Source organism: Giraffa tippelskirchi, chromosome 4, assembly GCF_054371585.1.
Source record: "Giraffa tippelskirchi isolate mGirTip1 chromosome 4, T2T-mGirTip1v1.2.pri, whole genome shotgun sequence".
NCBI classification, from domain to species: Eukaryota; Metazoa; Chordata; class Mammalia; order Artiodactyla; family Giraffidae; genus Giraffa; species Giraffa tippelskirchi.
This window is the reverse complement of record NC_137278.1, coordinates 58,637,358-58,663,518: the sequence shown is the minus strand read 5'-3', so window position 1 is coordinate 58,663,518 and position 26,161 is coordinate 58,637,358. Positions and strand designations below refer to the sequence as shown.

The 26,161-nt window shown below is 52.8% G+C and overlaps 1 protein-coding gene across 3 annotated transcripts in view; it reads right to left on the bottom strand.

The window, feature by feature from the left end:
• SH3RF3 (SH3 domain containing ring finger 3) overlaps nucleotides 1-18,039 on the bottom strand; it is a 157,584-nt gene extending 139,545 nt beyond the window's left edge. For 2 of the 3 annotated variants that reach the window (XM_081593027.1, XM_081593025.1), the window contains exon 1: nucleotides 16,372-18,039. In XM_081593027.1, coding sequence (XP_081449153.1) covers nucleotides 16,372-16,893 — 522 coding nt within the window. In that variant the 5' untranslated portion in view covers nucleotides 16,894-18,039. The remainder of the gene's footprint in view (nucleotides 1-16,371) is intronic. The other variant, XM_081593024.1, reaches the window with a different exon arrangement.
• Nucleotides 18,040-26,161: the final 8,122 nt, after the last annotated feature.

Genomic DNA, 26,161 nt, shown 5'->3' with positions numbered 1-26,161 from the left:
AAGCCACTCAGAAAATGATTAAGTTTTACCACAAAGGAGGTAGCTATGGTTCAGTTCTCTGCACATTCGTGTACTTAATGGAACACGAAGTGAGATTTTCACAAACAAATCCACATGAAACATAAATAGGTCTTCTGTCTGTGAAAGAGATGCAGCCCTTCTCCCAGTCTGGAGTGAGTTAGGACCCCACGTGCCCCGAAGGACCGTCTGGGACACAGGGCAGGGGCTTGGAGGGCACTGAGGGGTGGGGCCTCCAGACGGCATCACAGGACCAAACTCCCAGAGCAAGCGTCTCCCAGACAACAGACGATGAGGAGGAAACGGCACAGCTGCTTTATGTCCAGATGAACTTACTGTCCCCCCCTCAGGCAGGAGGGTCCTGACGCAGCTGTGTGCCCAGGCCCCCAGCGTCCTTCTGAGGAGGACAGAAAGAAGGAGCAGGGCTCAGGGCACAGGGAGAGCTCATTGCCTCGGCCCACGAGAGGAACTGACAGCAGAGCTCACCATTCTGCTTGAAAACGACAAAAACCCTGAATTCTAAGCAGACTGCAGACAAGACATAGATACGGCGAGGAGATGAAAGGACAGTCGACCAGACAGACGCTGGCAACCAACAAAAACCTGGTGAGCTGCTTAAGTTCTGCAGATTATTCAGGAAAAGAAAAGTCAAAAAGCAAGCAGGGCGTCCATGAACTCCTTCCCCTCACCAGCCCCGCCTCCCCTCGCTAGGACCCACTCTGCTGCAGCCCCACCCAAGTCCAGCCACGACCCCCTCCCCAGGCTCCTAGACTTGGCAAGTCGTCCTGTTCACCTGGGAGCCACTGAACCCTGAGCCCATTGCTTCCCCTGAACTGAGGAAAAGATCGTATGTCTCCGCCAGCTTGGAAATCTGCCCAGGAACTGACCCTGAGACCCTGGGGCTCCCCATCTCCGCCCCAGATAACTGCTGAATGAACGTCCTGCTGCAGGATGGACCAACCCTCAGAAAATGTGGCCCACTGGCCACAGGGAAGGCAGTAAGAGCGGGACAGCAGGTGTGAGACACTTGGGGTCCCAGGGCTCTTCAGGGACCCTACTTCCCCACGGCCACAGGACCACACACCACACCTCCTCCATCCTAAGGAAGCTTTTAAAGGCATGAGAACTGTACTTTTAATGACGTCTTTTGGCCAAAATGCCATCAGAACTGTAAGGGCTTCGGGCAGTAGAAAATGAAGGCTAAGTTCTATGTCATTAGGGAAACAGAAGCTGATCTTTCTTTCACCTCAATTCATGTATTAGCATCCCTAAGTTAAGGACCCCAGGAAAATTAAAAGTCCCGGAAAGAGTGATGCACCCACCATGTTTGAGCACAAGCTGATTTATGCCAGGATCTGCTCTGCCCAGAGAAGCAGAACAGCAAGTGGGCTTCTAAACAAGTTGGCACCCCGGGGATGACAGGCCTCCAAAGCTCCCTCCACTGCAGGGACCCCTTTGCTATCACCACCATCATCAGCTCTATTACCTTCATGACCATTATCACCTCCATCACTTCCATCATCACTGTTACCTCCATCATTTTTGTCAGCCCCATCACTTCCAATCACCCCCATCATCTCCATCACTGCCATCACACCACTATCACTTACACCTTCACATCACAGGGCAGGGGAGCCATCCTGAAATCCTGGAATTCATGGGGAGGCGCTCTGAACTTAGCAAAAGCTGCTCCCCTCCTCCTGGTCACACACATACATCCCAGCCATGCTGAACTCTCAGATGGACATAGAATCATCCTACGGTGGACTCTCACCCCAGTGAAGTCAAGCTCAGGTCATTAGATCTGGCAGGGCTGCTCCCTGGAAAAGGCTAGCCTCTCCCAGGACTCCTTGGCCCAGAGGTGTTGAGAAGCTGCCCTCAGTGACTGAAGAAGAGCCGCCCAGACCCCGTTGACCTCTCCGGGAGGTGAGAAAGCTGGAGGAGGGGAGCCCATCAGGGTGCAAACTCATTTGTGTGCAAATACCATTCGCGCTGTGTCCTGACACCACACGGTTTCCCCCAGGAAGGCAGAGACTCCTTCCGAAGAGGAAGGCCAAGAGGAAGGCTGACCCACTAATGGCCTCTCACCAGGCGGCCCTGGGGGTCAAGACAGGCCAAGAAAGCCCCTTGCTCCTGGACTGGCAGGTCAACGGCCAGAGAGATGGACGACCCTCCTCGCTGGGTGATCTACATGTTCAAAAGGATCCACCCTCAACTCTCATGTGCAAAGCCCACCAGGTGGCCTGGACTTACCCACACAACTTCAAAAGACTTAGTCTCAACACCCCCAGTGGCTGCAGTGGCAGCCTCCCTGCCCACCCTCACATCAGGTGCACAGCACTGCCTCTAGACCCACACAACTGTAGGGGCAGCAACTGCTTGGAGGAGAAGCTGCCTTGAATGACAGGACAGGAGTGGAGCTCAGAGCCTGAACGACCCAGACTCCCACAGTCACAGCTGCCCAAGCCCAGCTTGGGAGTCAGCCCAGACCCAGGACTCCCAGGAAAAGGGGTCTGTGGGTGGCACGGGATAGGGGCCCAGAGCATGAAGTAGGTCAGAGTGACTTACGTGAAGATCCTCAGTCACCATCACAGCCCCTGGGCTTTCATCCCAGTGGGTGAGAACATGCTGGGCACATCACAGGAAACCCTACGTTCACCAAAGAGACGCCGGAGCCCTCTAGGTCAGAGTTGCAGACCTTTTCCACAGGGAGCAAGCTGATGGGATGTATAATCCCTGTGCTATTTCAGGGAGAAATTGGCCTTTGTTACCTTTACTCGAAAATCTTCAAACAAGAGAGTATTTAAACTGAAAAGAACACACAGCGGATACTATGAAATCAGGAGCAACTGGTTGGTAACTTCCCATCGTCATGGAAAGTTACACAACCTCTCACATCACTTTCTAAAAATGTAAAAATTACGACTTTGTGTTCACACTCAGGGACGCTGCCCAGAATCACCTGAAGGTCCCCAAACAAGCACCTAGGGTCACCTGCTCCTCTATGAGATCTTCATGTTGCATGAAGCATGGCAGTGTCAGTACCTTGCCTGGGAGCCACCAACAAGTTGGAAACACATACTCACCCTTGGCCATGGTGAGACTTGTCAGACCTTTCACCCACAGCTCCAGCATGGTGTCAAGCCCAGCAACACCCTTAGTGGGTTCCATCTGCAAAAGGTGACTGCAAATTAGCCATAGGAGCAGGGAGGACAGCTCGAAGCCAGGAATCACTAAAGTGACAGCAAAGAGGGAAGGCCCTGCTTTTGCCAACATGGGGCATTTCATACAGAAGCACAGGAGCCCCCAGGGCAGCTCAGGGGCCCCCAGGGCGTCCCTGACTCAGGGGACAGCTCAGTAACTGCCATGAGTGACCCCCAGTCACCAAGAAAAGCTAAACCAATCCAGCATCCTTGGTGCAGTGAACGCAGTGAACAGAGACACTGAGAGTTAAGATAGTCTCGCAGTCTGGGGTGAGGGCGTGTCTATGTTGCATCAGTTACACACCTGGGCCTGTGCACCATTACATGTGTACTCTTACACGTGCACCCTTACATGTGCGTCATTACATGTGCACCATTACACACGCACCGTTACATGTGCACCATTACATGTGTGCCCTTACATATGCTGTTACTTGTGCACTCTTACACGTGTGCTGTTACATGTGTGCTCTTACATGTGCACCATTACATGTGTGTCCTTACATGTGCACCATTACATGTGCACTATTACACGTGTGCATTACATGTGCACCAATACATGTGCACTCTTACACATGCGCCCTTACACACATGTGTTACACGTGCACTCTTACACGTGTGTTACATTTGTACTCTTACATGTACGCCATTACATGTGCACTTATATGTGCTCTCTTACACATGTGCCATTACAGTGTACTCTTACACCGTGTGTGCTACATGTGCACTCTTACATGTGTGTCCTTACATATGCACTGTTACATGGAAGCCACATTGAAGCTCAATGTTATAACTCAGGATTGAATCACAGACCCAACACTCTGCTTGAAATAAATCCTAAGTAGCAAAAGATGTGTCATCAAAGCAGAGACACAACTTCAAATGCTACAATCGTTCACCTTAGTCAACAGGGTGTGGGGCCGCTGACCAACTGGGAAGGACACCACGGGACACCCAGTCCCTGCCCAAGCCCACTCCAGCCGAAACTCAGGAACTGAATTTCCAATGAAATGCTAACTCTTCATTAAATCATGGAAAAGGAGTACGTCAAGGCTGTATACTGTCATCCTTCTGATTTTAACTTATATGCAGAGTACATCACGAGAAATGCTGGGCTGGAAGAAGCACAAGCTGGAATCAAGATTGCTGGGAGAAATATCAATAACCTCAGATATGCAGATGACACCACCCTTATGGCAGAAAGTGAAGAAGAACTAAAGAGCCTCTTGATGAAAGTGAAAGAGGAGAGTGAGAAAGTTGGCTTAAAGTTCAACATTCAGAAAACTAAGATTATGGCATCCAGTCCCGTCACTTCATGGCAAATAGATGGGGAAACAGTGGAAACAGTGGCTGACTTTATTTTGGGGGGCTCCAAAATCACTGCAGATGGTGACTGCAGCCATGAAATTAAAAGACACTTACTCCTTGGAAGGAAAGTTATGACCAACATAGACAGCATATTAAAAAGCAGAGACATTACTTTGCCAACAAAGGTCCGTCTAGTCAAGGCTATGGTTTTTCCAGTAGTCATGTATGGATGTGAGAGTTGGACTATAAAGAAAGCTGAGCACCGAAGAATTGATGCTTTTGAACTGTGGTGTTGCAGAAGACTCTGGAGAGTCCCTTGGACTGCAAGGAGATCCAACCAATCTATCCTAAAGGAGATCAGTCCTGGGTGTTCATTGGAAGGGCTGGTTTTGAAGCTGAAACTCCAATACTTTAGCCACCTGATGTGAAGAGCTGACTCATCTGAAAAGACCCTGATGCTGGGAAAGATTGAGGGCAGGAGAAGGGGACGACAGATGATGGGATGGTTGGATGGCATCACTGACTCAATGGACATGAGTTTGGGTAAACTATGGGAGTTGGTGATGGACAGGGAGACCTGGTGTGCTGCAGTTCATGGGGTCACAAAGAGTCGGACACGACTGAGCGACTGAACTGAATTGAACTAAGTCCTCACAGCCTGAAATATAAATCTGATAATACACAGTGCAAACCATAAAAGGCAAAAATCTGAGTTCCAGGTCATGAACTTTCAAACAGTCCATTAACCCGGCTTTGCCCTGGACACTGCCCCAAGGGCTAGTCAGACCAACAACCCCGCCCTGCCTGGTGTCATTGAGAGGAGCTCAAGTGCCCCCCACCACCATCACCCTGAAGATACCGCAAGTGACTGAGAAGGGAAACACCCCTTCCCCATGGTGCACCTGTCACCTCAGGAAACCGACAGCCGGGCAGGTGACAGTTTCATAACCGTTTACGTGTGGGATGCTGGTCCTCCTTCTACAAGAGCTGGACTTCACTCTGTCCAGGGGGTAGGACGCCATGCCTGTCAGGATCCACAGAAGGGCCCGCTGACGATGAAGCTGGTGGGGAAGGGACCTAAGTGATCGACCAGGCAGGAAACCACCACACTTGGGCTTCACAGGGGTCCTCGGGGCGCCTTCCTGCTGTTCCCGCTGTCACCACACCAAGTCCCCAGAGCCTATGTCATTGGAAGATCCTGTCACCTTGACGCTTCAGAGGGGCTCCTGGCATCACCCACAGACCCTACAAATCACGTGGGCACAGGTCGCTGGAAATGTAAAAGCAGGAGATGCCAACCCTCTATCACGGTGTCTGGAGCTCTGCCAGCAGCCCAGTGCCCCCAGGGGGCTCTGCAGCCATGAGTGGCCCTTGAACCATCGCTGAGGCATGCTGGCCAGTGACAGACACAGCGGGCTTGGCGCCAGGCGTGGACCAGGCAGGCAAACCACCCTGAGAATGTATTGGGCTGAGCAGCGTTCAGGTACACGTTTGGGTGGAGTGGTTAAATAAGATACATTATTAAGCCAATTTCATCTGTTGCTTTTTGACTTCTGTAATGTGGCTATAGAAAATTGTAGGTTTCACAGGTGGTCTCCATCTTAGACCTGCAGACAGCACTGCCTGGAGGATAAAATCTAGAATTCGTGCCATCCGAAGGCTTTATCTGAACATGTGTAAATCCGGTAGCTTTTTGTGCATGTGTTTGAGCCGTGGAGGCACAGATGTCCAGGAGAAAATTCTGTATCCAGTCCGTTTCCATGGCCACCAGCGTGGAGCCCCACGCAAGCACATCTGGCCCAATTTTAACACTCAGTCAGGGGAGGCGGGCAGCCTCGGATGGATGGCAGAGGCTGCCATGTGAGAATACTGCAGAGAAGGACACTTCTGGGGACCCAGGTTCACTAACCGCATTTCCATAGTGTTCGTTTCACCATGTGAACGCAGAGCCCTTCCAGTGGAGGAAGACCCCACAGCCTCACCTCCCCAGCACAGGGCAGGTCATCGTGTCACCCTGGCCTCTGAGGTGAGTGGCTGCCCCTGGCTCTGGCCCTGAGCGACAGCAGGCCACTCTCACCTGCCCCTCAGGTGGGAAAGGAAGACTCTATCCTCCCCACAGCCCTCCCTCCACATCTGCCCCTTCTGTTCCACCAGGAAATTCTCTCACCCACCTGCCTCTTTCATGACGTGGTAAAGACCGCAGGAAGTATCCTGGCATCTCCCCAGTTGGGCATCCTGGTGAGGTGGAAACAACGGGAAAGAATTGGAACCCAGCTCACACCTCGCCTTCCTGCCCTGTGTAGAGGGGCTCATAGCCCCAGCCCTCCACCCCAGCATGGCCCCAGAAGAGCCCAAGTCCCTACATTCCTCTGGGTCTACAAAGAAGGGGGGCAACCACAGTGCCCAGATCGCTGAGTCATCACAAGGACTGGTGGATTAATGAGCTGAATTTATTGCTTTTGTATGAAACTTTTTCCCAAAGAATTATTTATTAAGTGAATTAAAGAGCAGAGCAGTGTCAGGCTCCTAAATAAAATGGCTGAGGATGACTCTCTGTCTCCAGCTCCCCTGGAGCCTCCTGTCCAGCTGGTCACTAACCCTCTCTGGCCCTGATCACCTCTCTCCAGGAACAAGTCTGCTCCATGTACCTTGGGGCCCCAGGCCTCCATGCCCACACTCCCTCTCCACCTGGCCAGCCCTCTGGGAGGTAGGGTTTCCAGAAACATCCTCCCGACTCCTCCAACTTCCCCAGACTCTGTGGTTCAGGCCAGCACTGCCCAGAGCCAGTGTCTGCACCACCTGGGGACTTTGATAAGCCAACGCTGGGCTGCACCCAGACCGAATGCATAAAGACCTCCAGGCTGGGGCCACGCTGCAGCGTTTACAGGACTTCAATGTAGCCCAAGTCCAGGAGCACCAGGTTCATAAAGGACCACGGCTGCAATCCTTTCAAGGACAGTTTCTTCCACAGAATAAAGACATCATCTATAGAATGCAAAGAGAGCTCACTGACTTTTTTTTAAACCTAAATTAATCCATCTAGAGTATAAAACACACACATCACAAAACATCTCCATTGCATCTGACATTTTTCAGCTGGCACCCCACTTGGTCTCTTGAAACACCCACATTCTGAGCTCCAGGGGGTCAGAGACCAGACCCTGGCCTCTGCAAGGCCACAGAGCCACATGGACACCTGGAGGACCCTTGCAGCCCTCCTCTCCCAGGGACGCTGGTGGCGGGCACAGAGCAGACATTTGGAGCAGTGACCTGGGCTCCCATTTGTGTCTGTCACTGCAGGAGGGGGCCTGCCTCCTGGCCTGTGAGGTGCTGCAGGAACCCCTGGGCTGAAGAGCAGATGACTGTCAACATGAATATTAATAGCAGCATAATTAACAACTAAGGTTGTCTGCCAGACGCTTGACTCTGATTAAAAGGAGCCCAGGAGCCAAAGCCCAGCGGGGCACACGGTTCTCTCAGCATTGGATGGAGCGGTCTGAACAGTCAGGTGGGTGACGACCAGGGCAGCGCTCAGCCCAGCCACTGGGCCCACTCCCCCTACCCGCAGAGCCCCAAGCCCTCACCCCCTACCCCCCACCCCACACTGCATGAATAAGGAAGGGACTGGGAGCCGAAGCTGGAATGTGCAGACGGGTCTCAGACCAGCACTCACCTGGGCTCAGCCTGCTCCATGGAGAACAGAAATAGGACCGCTGTTTTGTGGTAGAGTCACCAATCTGAACTGTTCCACAAGCTGTAAATTCACCTAAAATAAACTGCTAAACCACCATGGCCGCTGTCACTACAAATATCTGAGACTCAGAAGGACACCAGTTGTCCTGTGAACAGCCACCCAGCTGTCCACGGGCAGCAGCTTCAGACTGGTTCGCATCCTGCCTCCCCCGTTCCAGATGCAAGCTTTAGCCTGAGACACCATTCCTTGCACACTTTTAAACGCTGTGGTTTCTGCCTGACTAATGCTGTCTTTAATTATACATCATCGAGCACCTCGCTGGATCTAATGGGGTCTATTACTCATCAAAACGGCCCTATCAGCAACCACAGTCCCTAGAGCCAATTACTCAAGCCTCCCTCCACATTTCACAAGTGCCTGCCTGCACCTGCTAACACCTGCACACACCTCAAGCCCCAGCCTCTCACTAACTGGTCCAGAAGACACGACCACATGACCACTAGCTTTCTACTGGCCCCATGAAGCCCAGTGACAGCTGGTGGCACTCAGGTGGCCACACATCCAGGTCCTTCATGCTATGTGCTCTGCCTGGGCAGCACCCAGAAGGCCAGCACTCCCCAAGCCCTGTGGCAGCTGGTAGCAGAGCCAGAGGACTGGACACACTGTGGGCACAGACAGGTCTTTCCTGTCACCACTGGACAGTTCAGTCCAGCTGGACGGGCTTTCCTAGCACACGACTCACTGTGAGGAAACTAAAGGTCAGCAGAAGTCAGCTAGTCCCCAAACTTTCATTCAAAGGGATGAAATGCCAAACAAATTAATAATGGTAAATGTGTAATATATAAAAATGATACATGTATGTTTATACTTCCTATATATTAGTATATGTGTATTTGTTGCTGTTCAGTCACTAAGTCATGTCCAACTCTTTGCAACCCCATGGGCTGCAGCCCACCAGGCTTCTCTGGCCTTCACTATCTCCCTGAACTTGCTCAAACTCATGTCCATTAAGTCAGTGATGCCACCCAACCATCTCATCCTCTGTCACCCTTTTCTCCTCCTGCCTTAAATCTTTCCCAGCATCAGGATCTTTTCTAATGAGTCAGCTCTTTGCATCAGGTGGCTAAAGTATTGGAGTTTCAGCTTCAGCATCAGTCCTTCCAATGAATATTCAGGGTTGATTTCCTTTAGGATGGACTGGTTTGATCTCCTTGCTGTCCAAGGGACTCTCAAGAGTCTTCTCCAGCACCACATTTCAAAAGCATTAATTCTTCGAGGTCTAGCCTTCTTCATGGTCCAACCCTCACATCCATACATGACAAGTGGAAAAATCATAGCTTTGACTATACAGAACTTTGTTAGCAAAATGATGTCTCTGCTTTTTAGTATATTGTCTAGGTTTGTCGTAGTTTTTCTTCTAAGGAGTAAGCATCTTTTATGTGTGTGTATATACATAAATCCATTTATATATATTGAAATATATTTGTCGCTGAGTGAGAATGAATAGGTCAGGCTCTAATTCCAGACAATTTACCTAAACAACTGGTGATTTACCTGTCACACTTGTAAGAGAAACTCAAGTTACTAAACTATGTGCCCTAAGACCTAGAAGCAGAAAGGTATAACTGGAAAGGTCACTCAGTGGACAATTAAGAAGTAAATCACTTTTGAAAGCACTGGGAACTGTGACAGTGTGAGACCTCGTACGTTCGACCCTCTTGAATAATTGACGCTGCATCTTTCTCTGGCCCCTTTATGGGGCTATGTTTAGAATTCCATTTAGTGCAGCAAGATTTTCACTCAATGCGACTCAGATGTGTTGACCAAGCAGCAGATAAAAAATAACAAATACACAAAGAGCATTTCTTTACTGTCCAAGCATTGTAGCTTGTCCAGGGTTGGCCGGCACAAATGGACTGGGTTCTGCCTGCAGCATGCTGTCCATGCATCAGCTCCCTGGGCTTGCTGGACTCCAGTCCTCCCATCGGAGCTGGAGTCTGGCTTGAAGGAGCAGCAGCCTGTGAGGAGAATCCGAATCATGCTGCTGCTTCACCTGCTCTTTTTAGTCCAGTTTCCTGTGGAGGGAGAAGGGAGCCACACCACAGTTTTTAAACCATTCACCACAGCTACCACCTCTGTCTGACACTCTCGCATTTCAAGGTGAATTAGAATTCCAACAGGACAGACATCACATGTGCATCAAGTACATCAGATCGGAAAATCTTCCAAGGAAGGCAAATCAGATACAAAGTGACCTTGGTCTCTTCAAGCACCATAAAGTTACAGCATTTCCCCAACTGAATCCTGCTGATGTTTTATTCCAAAAATGTACCTCGAAAAAGAGCATGTTAACCGCAAAAATAAAGGTTAAATACAGACTGAAGTGAAATGCACACTTGAAACAACTCTATAGTTGAGACTCAATCTCATCCTGCTCCAGCGGGCCCACGGGCTCTCACAGGCTAGATGAGGGAACAACGGGGGTAAGGCTGTTCTGTAGAGGCAGGAGGTGTAGATGAGCTCTCCACCACTTCCTGCACAGGTGGGAGGTATAGACAAGACCCCCGATTCCTCTCCCCCCATCTCACTACCCCCATTGTGCAGAGGAGGAAGCTGTGCCCCCTCCCTCTCAGCAGAGCCCCAAGCAGCAACTCAGCACCAAGCAGGGTTATTAAGCTGTCTTCCCTAAAACAGATGACCTTTTGGGCTTTTCAGTTCAATGAAGCTTGTAAGGATCAACAACGCTACCTCAATAACAGATAAAACTTGGAGGCAATTTAAAGGTGAAACAGATTCAAGCCCTTAGACGCTCCTCAACACTCAGAGATCCGCTCATGGGAACTGGATTTGAACCGACTTTGAACCTAGAGGTACAACATGTATGAAATACACACACACACACACACACACACACACACACACACGCACGCATAACTTAGGACACCATGTTCTGACTCCACTAGCAGTCAGGTGGGCCCAGAGAGCGCACCTTGGTGGTGATTTGAGGTTTCGAGATGTGTGTGGGTGATGGTACCCAGCCGACAGCCCCCGGGTTGTGTTGGTCCCCACCTGCATCGCCTCCTTCACCCACTAACGCAGACAGGCTCTCTCCCGCACTAATGAGAAGGCCCAGAAGAGCCAAGCCATCTACCTAGGGATGAACACACCCATCCTCAGTGCCAGTCCTGGTTGTCCACCAAATCCCCACCCACCCTCCTCACATGGCCCTCAGGAGCCCCGAGACCCGCCAACACCTGAGGTGGGGGGGTGGGGCGCAGCCCAGGGGGAGGTGGGCCTGGGTCCCAAACCCCGAGGAGCTAGGCTCCAGTTCTCAGGGGTGGGGTGCGGGGTTGTGTGGTGTAGGGGGTGTGTGGTGGGGGGCGGCCGAGTTGGGTCTGCTCCCTGAGCTGAACAGTGAACGTCTGGCCTCTCACGGTGTCACGAGGCCCCTGCGTCTGCTTTGAGACCCCTGGTGTCATCCCAGGACGGTGACAGAACAGGACGGATGAAGATGCATCCCTGAGGACAGAACGAAGCCCTGGACAGACCCCAGGCGCCCGGGCCTCCACACTTATAGCTGCCGGCAACCTGTCCCGAGCCACGGCCAACATGACCCTCTCCCACTGGGACCCCCACCAGCACCTCACTCTGCACAGGCCTGCCCACAGGGCCCAAAACACCTGCAGCTGTGGGCAGAGTGACCTCAGGACCCAGCTGCCTGGTTTGGGACCAGAGTCTCTAATTGACTAGGTCTGTGATAGCGAGAGGTGGCTAATCAAGAAGCCAGTAGGCCGGTGCGTCCAGAGTTCACCTCCAAGGTCAGTTTCCATCTGCTAAGAAGCAGCCTCGCTGAGCTGCAGTTGGAAAGCAAGGAGACACACTCACACCGCCCGGCCCACCCGCACACAGCAGGCGCTCAATAACGCCCACGTGTCCCAGAGGAGATGGTTCTGCACCCAGGGCCCTTCTAAAAACACGTCCTGAAGGACTTGGCACAACTCTTCCATCACAAAGGCTGGCATCTGCCCTGGAGACACAGTGACCGCGGTCACCACTGCCTGCCGCCCTGGGAGCAGCCCGGCTTTCATAACCTCCAGGTCCCTTCTCTGTAGCCCCTATGACACCCTAGACCAAGCCACAGCCTCCCACCCTTAGGACACAGTCGTGTCCTAGCCCTAACCCTCCACAGGACAGCCAAGGTGTCCACCCCACAGAGGACTGCACCTGACTGGCCACTGTCCAGGTCAACACTCCTGCTGGGGAGGCCAGTGCTCACCAGGAGTCCACTGTCTGGATTCTCAAGCATGTTTATGCAAGCGTGCTTATATACTTACATACAGATACAACTCTAATTAAACAGTACATAAACCAAAGAAATCTAAGTGCAGAAAAAGTCACTTCTTGGAAAGCCAAGGTGATGACTTAGGAATGACTTACCAAAGAGAGATGGCTTTAAAACTGTCACTTGGCAGAAACAAAAACAGAACACATTCAGGGGGAGTTGTTTAAAATCTAGAAGGTGCTCCACTCAGATTATTTTGAGTCTCTTAGTTCTCAGTCCATTTGAAAGAAACAAATAGGAAGCCATAAATTGTGACTGTGGCTTAAACTAGAAAGGCAAGTTAGAACCCAGAGAACACTCTGATTCTGCATCCAAAATATGGTGAGTTATTGCATGTGTGTATTTATAAGATAAAATAGCAAATAGATATCATTGGTGTGGTTCATTTCGCTGCTCTCATTACTGGGTCATTCCCATTACCCGGACCCCATCTGGAGATACTGCTGGCCAAGAGATACACAGGTTTCCAGCTTAAACAGCCCTAAGTACCTGTGGGCAAACTAATCAGACTCTAGCACTATGTTGTCCATCAGCAAGAGCCTTAGCCAAACCCTCCATAGGCCTTTAACTGTGATAATGTCCTTCCTTTAACCACCACAAAGTTCTGGCCAAAACCTGCCTGGCGCCCCCAGGAACCTCCTGAGAGTAGAATGGCTCCGGCCCCTAATGTTGGCTCTGTCGGGGACACGCCTACCTGGTCAACCAGGATAGTGCCTGCACAGTGCAGTGTATGCCAGATACAAGCAAGGGATTTTCCCAAAAAATCACTCACAAAAAGACTGCAGTTGTCTGATATCTGTGCCCTACTCATTCACATTAAAAAGTACTCTCTGAATTACTCAACTGGGAACCACAAAACCCTCTCAGAAAGACCAGTGGCCCTAAAAACCTCCATCAATGTAGTTAGGGTGTTTGAGGGATCACCTTGCAAAACTGTAAAACAGAAAAAAAAAAAAAGGTTAGGCTGAGAAACTCAGCAACTGCAGTGGCAGAGCATCCCATGGGCTAAGGCGACTCTGATAGCCACACAGGATGGTGGCATCTGCCAGCCTTGGGCGGTGGGCACCGAAACCACGGTGTAAGAGCTCCAGGGCAGCAGATTTAACTCATTTCTATCACCTTGTCCCACGTGGCATAGGTGAATGCAGAGCCCCGCCCACCAGGCTGGAGGATCCGAGCACCTCAGTGAAAGATGCAAGTGAGGGTGTGGAAAGTGCTCCCAGAACCGAATGGAGTTAAGTCCATTCCAGCATCTACCTGTCACTAAATTAACAGACATCTAAGCAGATACCTGCTAATCCACCCACCTAACAAAACATCCACACTTCCCCACTGACCCAAAGGAAGTTTGGAGGAGCTTCTCGCTGGGAAATGGGACTGTCTTATATTTTGTCACCTACTACTAAGGCATACATAGTACCCCCTGATGACAAGTGCCCATCTATGAAACAGCACACGGCAACACCTGTATCTAGACTTATTCCAGTCAAGTAGCAGTCAAGTATCAGAGCCGACTTGGAAGTGATGCTCAGCTTAAGGTTTTGCCTGCCACACTCACAGCGCTGTTAACACTCCTCCATGCAGGACATCTGGTTGCCCAAGAAGACACCCGGCTATTACTGAAAACCACTGGCTAAAGGGCTAGATGATACTATAGTCCACATGGACGCTACTCTTCCTTTACTCTCTGAAAATGATCAAAGGTAATATCAGGTTTAATTCGGACCCTTCCTAAGACACAAGCTTAGTCTTGGTGAGGGGGGCCTGAAAGAAAGGACTGAGCTCACACTTAGGAAAAACAGGAAAAATGAAAAAAGGAAATGTGTTCCAGAGTCTGCTGGGTTCAGACAGACCTGGATGGAATCTGTTTGCTGCACGTGTTCAGACAGAAAGTCAGTTAATCATCCCCAACTCCAGGCGACAAAAAATTAATTCTCTGGAACTAAGTGTCATCACTAAAAATTTTAAGTTCAGCCCCTTCACAAATGTCTTTAAATGCTGCAAATGCCGTGGATTCCAGGAGCTGCCTCAAGGCCTCCCACCCTCCTGATCAGACTCCATTCACAAAACGTCCTCACTAGAAGCATCATTCAAAAACCATTTAATTCTCTCAGCCAGAGGAAGTAACCCACTTGTTTCATAAAAAAGGGCCTTTAGTTATAATACCTTAGACAATAACAGCAAGGCAGGAAAGAAAAGTTTGAAAATCTGTAACAAGAACACTTATAACTGGATTTAATCACAATTAAAAACCAAATTAATTAACACAATCGGGCTTCCCTGGTGGCTCAGCAGTAAAGAATCTGTCTGCAATGCAGGAGACACAGGAGATGCCGGTTCCATCCCTGGGTCGGGAAGATCCCCTTGAGGAGGGTATGGCAACCCACTCCAGTATTCTTGCCTGGAGAATCCCATGGACAGAGGAGCCTGTTGGGCTAACAGTCCATGGGGTCGCAAAGAGTCAGACATGACTGAAGCAACTGAGCGTGCATGCAACTAATATTATCAATTCCCCTTTAGCAGTGATCCCATTTATAAATATTCCTTGACTATTCTTGACTTGAGAATGGTCATTCCCCCTGATTCATAGGAAAAACCCAGTTTGGCAAAGTCTGACTTTTAACTGCAAAGCTTAACTACCCAAGGGCTTAAGTTCCTAACCTCAGAGACACTGCAGCACTGAGCAACTCGGTGGAGACCTTCCCTCACTGCAGTACTTCAGATACAGGAAGGATTCATTAAATGGCTTCTGCACCACCAGACCTTTAAAAGGTCAAAAGCAGAGGGGTATGGCTGTGCTTTCTAAAGTGAATATTTGCAACAGACCAACAATCCTTTTAAGCTTTTCCACATTTAAACAAAACATGAAACACAAGTACTTCCTCATCTCTCACTTAAACCAGCATTCCACAGGCTGGCTTCCTCCAGCCACAGAGCCCAAGGTGGCCGAGGTATGAAATGACACACTCTGAGTAGCTCTTGAAACAAAACCGCCAGAACCCTCCAGATACGGTCTCTGAAACAGTAGCAGTCCACGCTGCACAACGGGGCTGCACCAAAGGCAAAAAGAGAAAAACCCTCAAATAACAACCTGGTGGGAACACGGCAGGCCTGAGATCCCAGGACAGGACCAGGGCTGCCAGACAGGCCCGGTCCACCGAGGGCTGAGCCAGACATTCCTGGGCTCCAGGTTGACTTCTTCCCTCCTGCTCAACGGGTTTGCAGTGTGTGTTCTCACAACCCAGGTGTGCACTGGCCTCTGCCAGACTCTCCCTTGCCAGACACCAGGCAGGAGGCCCCCCTCCCCCTCCCAGCAGCCAGGACCTGGGAAATCAGCAGGCACTAACTTCAGTCCAGGTGGGCAAGGGTGCACAGAGGGTTAGCCTGGGGTCCAGGAGAAGAGAGACTGAGGGCCAAGCAGAGTTACAGGTGGAGAAACAGGTCCAGTGCATCGAGGGACTGGGTGGGGACAGGGGACAGGGAGTCCTGGCCACACCAAGTTGGGGGGGGGCGCTGACACACATGTCGAGGCCACATAACAAGTGCAGGTGGGCACAGGGATTCCAGAGGGAGAGGATGGACGTCAGGTCACAAGGAGAAGTTGGAAGTGGGTGGGATGGGAGCGCGGTGATGCCCCAGAGTTGGCAAGTGGGACTCGGAGGGTTACACCCACGGAGTCGACGGAAGGAAGCCAGTCGAGAAAGAAGCACGAGGTGAAGGCCATCGCGGAACACCTCTGGTCCCCTGCCCCTCCGCACTGCCTCCTACCCCCAAAACACTCACAACTCGGAGAAGCGCACACCCACCTTTGCCGGGGGCGCGCTCCTGCTTGTCGCCAGCTCGCGCAGGCTGGAGGTGGCGCCGGTCGCCGCGGGGAGGAGGACTGGGGAGCCAGCAGAGCTGCCCCCGCCACCTGCGAGGGCCGAGGCCGCCCCCGAGGCGGAGCTGGGGCCCGGGCCAGGACGCGCGGGCGGACTGCTGCCGGGGCTGGCGCCGGCGCGGGGCCGCTGGCGGATGCCGTCCAGCAGGCGCACCAGCAGGATGTTGGCGGGCAGCTCGTCCACGCCGCAGCCCACCAGGATGCGGCACTCGGGGCAGCGCAGCTCGCGACGCGAGCTCACGATGCTCTCCAGGCAGCGGCGGCAGAAGGTGTGCTGGCAGGGCAGCACCTTGGCCGTCGTGTCCAGGCGTTCCAGGCACACGGAGCACTCCAGCAGGTCCAGCAGCGACGACTCGTCCATGTCCCCGCCCAGCCTGTCGCCGTCGTCTTCTCTCTGCGCCGCGGCGGCCGCCCGGGATGCGCACAGCCTGGGCGCTCCGAGCAGCATGGGGGCGGCGCCGGCGGCGACCGCACGCACCTCTAGGTCTCGGGGCCGTTGCGGACGCCGCCGCGGGCAGTGGGCGCCAGGGTCGCGCCTGGACGGCCGCTGGGGGACGGGGCTACACAGCGACTTTCTTCCCAGAGGCTAGCAGCGCCAAGGGGTGCCAATCGGCCTGCGCGGCAGGGACCGGAGCTCCGAGTCCCGCAAGCCCCCTCTGGACCACCGAGCCCACCCAGTGCTTCGGAGCGCAGCGCCCGCAGATAAGGGCTACACCTGTCCCTTCTCTGCGAGTCCGGCCGGCACGGGTTCCAGCGGCGCCGCCGGGCGGGCAAGACACCCGGCGGCTCTGAGCTCTCAGCCGCCAGTCCGATCCCGGGGGAGGCGGGGGCGCGGCGTGCGCGCTCCCCCGCACCGCCTTGGTGCGCCCTGGGCCTGCCCGCGAACCGCTGCCCAGTGGGTGCAGCCAGACCCCTCCTCGTCCTCGGCCGCGAGCACGTGCGCGGGGAGCGCGCGGAGGTCACGGAGACTGCGGGGCGCCGGGAAGGGGCAGCCGCGCCCTGGACCTGCCCCGCCTGGGCGCAGGCCGGACACCAGTCCTGCTCTTAAGGCGCCTTCAGCGCCCCCAGGAACTCCGGGGCGCTCCCCAGCGCAGGCCCGGGCCTGTCCCCTCTGGCGACCGAGCCTCCTGCGCTCTCCGTGAGCCTCGGAGCGGAATGTTTCCGCCTGACGCTGCAGCGAAGGAAAGTTTGGGCGGCGCTATCCCGACCGCCTCCTTGGGCAGCGCCGGCCAGCAGCTTGGGGACGCAGCCAGCCCCCGGGCATCCTCCTCGACGACGGCCGGTCCCCTGCCCGGCGGCGCGCGGAAGTGACAGCCCCAGAGCCGGGTGGGCGCGCGGGGCGCCGGGCGAGGTGGAGGGGGAAGGGCGCTGGGGTCCTCCCGGCGACGCGGGTCCGAGACTGCGCCGCTGCCCGCTGGACCCCAGTCTCGCGCGGGCCGCCTTGGGGACGCGCTCGATCCTTCCTCCGGAGGCGCAGACGAGGGGAGCCGTGGTCTCCTTCCCGGCGCCCGCCTTCGGGCGCGTCAGAGCGACGCAAGAGCTCGTGGAGGCCCGGGGGCCGCGGGGCCGCGGCCGGTGGCGCAGATTCCCTGCCGAGCGCTGCCCCCTCGTGGCCGCTCTGGGCCCCGCCGGGGCGGGCACAGCCTGGTCCAGGACAGGCCCGCGTACCCTGCACAGCCCAGGACTGAGCTAGGGAAGAAAGGCGCGAGGGCCTGACTGCCCGTCAGGCTGTCTTGAGGTTTGTGAAGCTAAGTGTGGCTTTTTTGACTTTTCAGGGAGAAAACAGTATCTGTTGAGGCGTCAATGCCAAAAACGTTCATCTTTTTATTTAATCCTCTAAACGACCCTATGAGATAACTATTTTAACCTCATTTTTGTATGCAAGGAAAGTGAAGCTTATGCTTATGAAATCATTGCAGCTGGATTTTTTAAATTTTTGTGTCTCCAGAACCGAATGCATAGAAAAGATCTCAGTCCACTGCGATACAAGCTCTCGACAAGCCACGTATTTTTACACTGGAATATCCCCAGGGCCTAGGGAAGCGCCAGGCACATAGTAGGTGTTCAATAAACATTTGTGGAATTAAAGGAAAAATGGTCTCCAAGTCATTGCCTAATGATGATTTGAATGCACATCTTAGCATCTTAGTTCCGAGTGTCCAGAATCATGTGTGTATTCGTACATGCTAAGTTGTTTCGGTCGCCTCTGACGCTTTGTGACCCCATGGACTGTAGCTCACCAGACTCCTCTGTCCATGGGATTCTCCAGGCAAGAATACTGGTTGCCATTCCCTTCTCCTGGAGATCCTCTTAACCCAAGGATCGGATCAGCGTCTCTTATGTATCCTACAGTGTCAGGTAGGTTCTTTACCACTAGCGCCAACTGGGCAGCCAATCCTGAGTCATACTCTCAGTCTATTGTCCATGTACCTGAGCACCCATTCACCATGTAGGGTACAGCCCTGGCCTCAGAGAGTCAGCAAGAGAAAGTTCACAGCATATCCTCAGAACTTGCTGTCAGCACTAAAATGTTACCATGAAGGGCAGCCTGGAGCACTTCAAGGAGGAGGCGTTCAGTCTCATGAAGGAGGCGAAAGGACCCCCGGGCAGGGCATCTACAAGGTCAAAGGTACAATATGAGGAGCAGAGAAGACAACTGATTGGCTGGAGAACAGGGAACAATGGGTGTGCGAGAACAGCACAGGCTGATGGTGGAGCAGGAGGAAGTCAGGCTTGGTGACCAGACACCTTCATGGGTCTTGGGTGGGCAGCCATGAATGTAGTCTCTTGGGACAAGGAGGAATCTGACTCAGGAGAGATAGCGTGATGACAGCAGACATGTACTTAATGCCACTGAACACCTAAAATGGGTGAGCTGGTATATTTCATCACACTGTAAAAATAAAAAAGCCTCAACAGGGGCTCCGGGGCTGAGGACTGTGGCCTGCGAGGAGGATGAGCCGGAAGCAGTTGGAAATACAGGAACAGCCTCCACACACCCCACAAGATGAGTTAACAGCAGGACTCTACTTTGCAGGGGAGGAAACCTGGGCACAGAGAGGACAAGTGAGTCGCCGAAGGTCACACAGCTGCTCAGTGGAAGAGTCAGAACCTGCATCCAAAGGGTGGAAATCCAGAGTCAGTTTCATATGTGCCTTGCTCCTCAAGCTCATGAATAAGGCAAGCACTGAGGTTTATCAGGTTGTAGGCAGCCAGGAGCCCCAGGCAGTTGATGGAGAGGGAGAGCAGAGCCATGAGCGCCCGGTGCCGTGGGCAGCGGGGAGAAGCAGCGCCTGGGAGCCCTGAGACAAGGCCATGGAGGGGCAGGGAAAGAGCAAAGGGGCCTGAGGGGGGTGGGCCCCTGCTGGTGAGCAGGGCAGGGGACACAGGTGTGAGCGGGGCTGACCCCAGGAAGCCTGGGGAGCCACACAGTCACACTGTCCCTGGTGCCCCCACCTCCACAGCCAGATCACATTCCATGCAGGTTGCCTGGGCTCTCCATGGCTGTCCATTGCTAGTGAGGCAAGACCACCTGCCTTACTGCTTGACGGGGCCCCCAGAGACACAGTGCAGGTGTGGTGGGGGCTGTCAGGTCCCGAGGTCACTCTCCCCCCAACACCCGGCCCAAGCCCAGCACCGGGCTCTCTGCGCTGGGCAGAGGCAGAGGCTCCAAACCCCAGGCATGATCCTGGATGGCAGGACAGTTCCCTTGGCCTTGGGAGAGATGACACTGTATGGTGCCCAAGTGCCCAGAGGCATGGAGTTTTGCTGGCCAGGGAACTCTTTATTGGTTGACTACTCTGTTTGTATCCTTCTTCTCCTGCTATAGCTTCCTGGGCTCCCCTCCCAAACAAGCCACATGCCCCTAGACCTGCCCTGAGTACCTGCTTCTGGGGAAACTGAAACTAAAGCAGGTGCTGAATGCCAGGTGAAGGGTGGGCAGCCTGTAACCGTCAGCCCCTTCCCTCCCATTTCCCTGGATACCTGCTCCTCCCTTGACCTTATCCTCTCCCCCATGCAGCCCAGATGCTCTGTCTCCCTTTCCTGAATCCATGCTCCTGCATGTTTGGATTGAAGCTCACATCCTCCCCACAAGCAAGCAAGTGCTGTGCACACCAGAGAAAAGAAACACCTCCACTGGCCAGGGAGGAACGAGGGAAGGGGCGGGAGGCACCATCAAGACCCTCAGCAGAGCACAGGGGCTGAGATAAGAGGCCAGACAACAGGTCTTATTTTGGGCACGAGTCTGAAGTGCTGGCAGCCCCAGAGGCACAGTGATGTGAACAGAACTCTGGAGGAAAATCGGAGCCTGGCACGCAGGTCTGGGAGAGATTTTCCTGGAGGTGATAGATGAGGCCGCGGGTGAGAAGAGGAAGCTGCTTTCCTTCCTTGGATCTGGAAGGGAAGAACTTTCCTGCCTTCTGTTCAGAGGATGAGGATGAGGCTGGGGAGCCTGTGGCAGGGGGTACTCTCAGTCACTGCGACACGGTCCATCTGCAGGTGGCAAAATGCTCACAGGTGTGAGGAGTGCTTTGCAAATGATGCAGAGGGGATGACAGAGCATCTGTCTTGGGCTCACAGGACATGTCCTGGCGTTTATGTCTGAGGCAGTGGCTCCACATAGCTTCGATGTAAATATTGTTAGTCCAAGGTCAGGATGCATCCTTGCTCTGCAGAAGCCCACATTTGCTTCCTTACCTTGGAACACCTGGACACCTGGCTGGGCAGAATGTGAGCTGCTTAAAGCAGAGGAGCCACCCCGAGGGCCATGGAGGGAGGCTGGGGTGTCTCTGCTGGGAAGAGACACCTGAGCTACAGACAGATGAGAGGGAGCCGTCGCTGCTGGGGCGACTCTGACCCAACAGGAGCCGCTTCCCTCAAATCTCTGGGGACATAGAGCGAGAGGCTGAGTTGGTTTCCATCCTCTCAACCCCTCGCCAGGATACTTTCAGACTGAAGGTTGGTGGATGGAGAGGTCACCCTGCAAGAAGCGGCAAGGTTAGTCTGAGGCTCAGGTCTTGGTGCTCATGGATAGCCAACCCAGTGAGCACGTAGCCGAGGCTAGAAGACTGCCCCTCCCTGCCCGGCCTAACATGTGGGGACCACGGCCCCAGTGTGAGGATGATTCCAGGAGGTGCCCCCGGGAAACTTGCTGCCTGAAGGTGGCTGTGGGCAGGGACTGGCCTCAGAATATCCGAGTCTTCCCTGCTGTGCCAGGTGTAAGAGAGGGTGACGCCAGAACCCAAGCAGGCTGGGTCCTGCCAGGTGACTGCCGTGGAAAGGGAGCCTGCTGCTCGGGGTGGGGATTCATGGGTGACACAGAGAGGGGTCCAAACCAGACTCTGGGCTTCCTTCAGTTCGATCCAGTAGGGACTTGAGTGATTATCTGAATGTGAATTTGCTTAAACTGATGGAGCAAGCCATTCAGTTAAATAAACAAGTCAGAATTGCCTCTGCTCTGCAGGAAGGACCACGGCTCGCGGGCGGGGCTTCTCCCCGCCAGCAGTTTCCATAGCACTGGGACAGAAATATTGCAAGTGCTTTCGGGGATTAAAAATAATCCTGCCATTCCCTGTGTTTTGTTCACAGCCTTCAAAAGAATTATAATAGATTCTCCTGCAATCTGGAGACATAACACTTTATTTCAGTCTGGCCCCAGATCTCAGAAGATACTTGAAGCTGTGCACCATCAGCTAAAGCACAGGGACACATTTAACCCGATAAAGAAACTCCCATGTTTAAATTACAGTCATAGGCTAAATGAATGAAAATTGAATATAAAGAAAATCTTCCTGAATAATCACAGCATAATTGACATTGACTAATATTTAATATCTGAATCCATGTCTTGGCAGAAGTACGTCTTAGATCACCCAAGGGGAGGCTGTCAATTATAAATGATACTGATGTGTTTTCTAGAAAAATGTGAAATGCTTGTGAAAGACATAGTGCTAATGTAGAAGAATCAATCTCACAAAGAAGAAAAATGGAGCCTTTTCTCAGGTAAGATAATGCTCGCCTCCTTCCAAGGAAAGATTAGGATTGTGTGGCTCTACCAAGCACCCTTTCTAATCTGAGCTGTGGTGAAACACATGGACCTTCTGGGTAAAAAGCATGTTGAAGGCATGTATGTGCCTCTCTGGACAGGACACACCTCTCACTCATGGAGGGAGGAGGGATTGGGGACCCTTCTGCGAAAATGGGGTCACAGCCTCACGTGTGCTTGGGACGAGGCTTCCCCAAGAAGTTCCCTAAAAGCAGTGGGGACTCAGACAGACTCACTGACGCCATGTCAGGATGTCCCGCCTTTAGCCTCACACCGGCTCCTGCAGCCCAGGGGCCAGGCCAGCTCAGGCCTCCATCCACACTATCCTCTTCAGTGATACTGTGAAGTCCCTCCAGCTTCCCGTGCAGGGTGCCTGCATCCTCTTCCCCAGGCAGCGAGGAATGAGTGCGCACGCTGACCGCAGACTAGGAACAGTTGAAACCCGGACTTTGATTTGTTTTCTGCTAAGAGATCCCCTGGTAGGCCTGGGATGGACTCTCACCGTCTGTGTAGGCTGTCCTGGGGCATCACAGCATGTGGTCCAGTGTCTGTGCCATGTGGAAAACAGCCCAAACTTAGAGGCTTGAAACCAGGGCACCATTTATCTTGCTCACATATCTGTCCCTTGAGCTTAATGGGGCAACTTCTCACCCTGGCTCAGCCACGAGGCCCATGTGCCTGGCCTACAGTGTGGTCCATGGTGACCAGTCCCTGGGAGTGAGCGAGGCACGGGCAGTGTAGCCCCTTAGAAGTCATACAGACCCCTCTCTGCCCCTGCTCACCCAGCAGTGGGCCCAGGAGCTCGTCGGTGTGAAGAGCTGCAGACATGCAGGCCCCCTCCGGATGAGGGGCAGGATTGAGGTGTCAGAACTTATGATGGAAATGTTGATTTTCCTGGGAGAACAGCATCTCCCAGATCAGTGGGTTTCCAGCCTCCTTCCAGAGGCGGGCCCTGAGCTGCTGGAGAAAGTGTGAACATGGAGCAGGACACAGAGCCGGTGAGCTTTCCCTCTGGGTCAGTCAGACCCTGCTCTGGTTACATCCTGATATTCAAATATCAGTGGTGGAATGGGTGTGTCATAGCATTTCCAGCCATTAAATTCCCACAATAAAGCTGTATTTCAGTTATCAATAAGCGTAAGCCTTTGAGGACTTCCCTGGTGGCTCAGTGGTGAAGAATTTGCCTACCAGTGCAGAGGATTCAGGTTCGATCCCTGATCCAGGAAGATCCCATGTGCTGAGGAGCAGGTAAGCCCGTGGGCCACAGCTACTGAGTCTGTGCTCTAGAGCTCGTGCTCCACAACAAGAGAAGCCACTGCAATGAGAAGTCCTTGCACAGCAACTAGAGAGAAGCCTCTGCTCGTTGCAACTAGAGTAAAGCCTGCACAGCAACAAAGACCCAGCACAGCCAAAAATAAATAATGAATTGATAAATCAAAATAATTTTTAAAAATTAAAAAAAAAAACTCCGTAAACCTCTGAAAGTACAGATCTACATGTAGAAAATGGGCCACCACGTGGCAGGTACAGGGAGGCAGGATTTCGATCATGATGAGGAATGGTGGTCTATTAACTCAGAAACAGAGTGGACTACCCACAAATCAGGAAGGCTCTCAGCTCAGCATGAAAATATTCAAGCAGTAACAGAGTCACCGGGTATGCTTTTATTAGGGTAATGATGGTTTCTGCAGTAAACAAACACCACGTTTTCTGTGGGTAGACAGAGTGCAGGTCCGCTTCTGACTCATGTGTAGGGCAGAGTCCCAGGTGGTGGGGGTGATGGTGTGGGACCCACACCCTGCATGGTGCTGCCTGGCTTGCTCGGGGTTCAGAGCCCCCTGCAGGTGGAGGACTGAGCTTGAATGACACACACCACCTCTGCTGCAGGCTTCCCAGGTGATGCTGGTGGTAAAGAACCTGCCAGTGCAGGAGACATAAGACGCACAGGTTTGATCCCTGGATTAGGAAGATTCCCCCAGAGGAGGGCATGGCAGCCCAACCCAGTATTCTTGCTGGGACAATCCCATGGACAGAGGAGGCTGGTGGGCTACAGTCCATGGGGTCGCACAGAGTCACACGTGACTCAACAACTTAGCACACACACACCTCTGCTCCCATCCTCCTGCATGAACTGTTCCTGATCTCACCTGATGCAGGAAGGCGTGGATAGCTGCCTCCCAAGACCATCCCATGCCCGACCTTCCAGTGACCGCCAGCCCACCCTGACCAACAGATCACAGGTGGAGGGAACCCTGTACTGGCCACTATGAGCCAGTTATCCTGCAGGTGCCCACAGCACCAAGCCTGTGATTCTGGCAACACACATTCTACATGCTGCCGACACCAGGGTGGGAGGGTTAGTCTCAGTCCCAGGAATTAGTCTATGGGTCGGGGTCTGAGCACGGTGTGGGAGGAAGCCTTCAAGCACCCAAGCTTCCCTAGGGGCCGCAGGATTAGGACGTGGACACCCAGAACTCCAAAAAATGCCAGCTGCCCGTGTCAGGTGTTCAGGATCAGTCAGGCCCTGTTGTAATTCCCAGCATGCTGGTCCACTGCCCACCCACACAGAGCCAGTGCTACTTCCTGAAGGAAGTGGTGAACACTGCTTCCAGGCACTCTAGGAGGACAAGCATCCCCATTGGCCTTCATTTATCATCCACCTTCTACCTGTTGTACAGAAATGCCCTGTGCATCAGAGTCTTGCCTTCCCACCCTACTGTCTGGCCGGTTGTCACAAACGAAACAGAAAAGGGCAGCAGTGCAGGGACCATCCTGGGATCCTCAGGAGCAGAGAGGTACTACGTTCAGGGCCTTTTCTAAAGAACTTTCGGCACAGAGCCAAGAAAAGGGGGGCTATGGAACTCTTTGCTCAATTCCCCGAGTATGTGGTGGTAGAATTAAAGATCAAAAGTTCTTTTTATGATGATGAGAACAGAAGGACCACAGAAAAATTTTTGATTCATTCCAAGACTACTGTCTTCAGGAAAAGAAAATTGATTCAATATCCTTTTAAGTTCACCTAATTGCATCAGGATTAGCTGAGACGAATCTCTAATCTATTGATACGAGTTAAATATAATTTGCACCCACATTTATGTAGTCTTCTTTTGCCTGTAAAGTACAATGGGAAGGTAAAAATCCACATTCATGTAAATAGAAAACATACTTTTATTAATCAGCAGTGGGCTGCATTTGAAGGAAGTAATTTAATTAAATCTGCAACACAAACCATAACAGATTGCAGGAAGCCCATTCGCTCCTGGATTTCCTGTCTGCCTGCCTGGGAGCCATTGCTCGCCTGCACTTACCTGGGTCACCTGTAGTTAGACACAAATGCCATTTTAAGAAGCCGTCAAGGTCCTGAGTTAAGTCAGATCCTCAGAGTCGGAGCTCCACACCATAACCTCTCCTCAGGCCTCTCTGTGCCCTCTCTGTGGGCAGGGGGGTGGTGGTTCCTGGGGTGCATGCTTTGGCTGGACGCCATTTCTGCTTCCATGTCTTCATTTTCATCTTTTTAACGTTGTGTTGTGCTTAGCAACCACATAAATACTACGGATGAACTGCCCAGTGTGGGCTCTTTTACATCTTCATCAAAGTGATGTCATCCATCGTAATTGGCAGAGCTCAGGGTGGAGCAGCAACCTCCCTGCCCCTGCCTCCGACACATGCA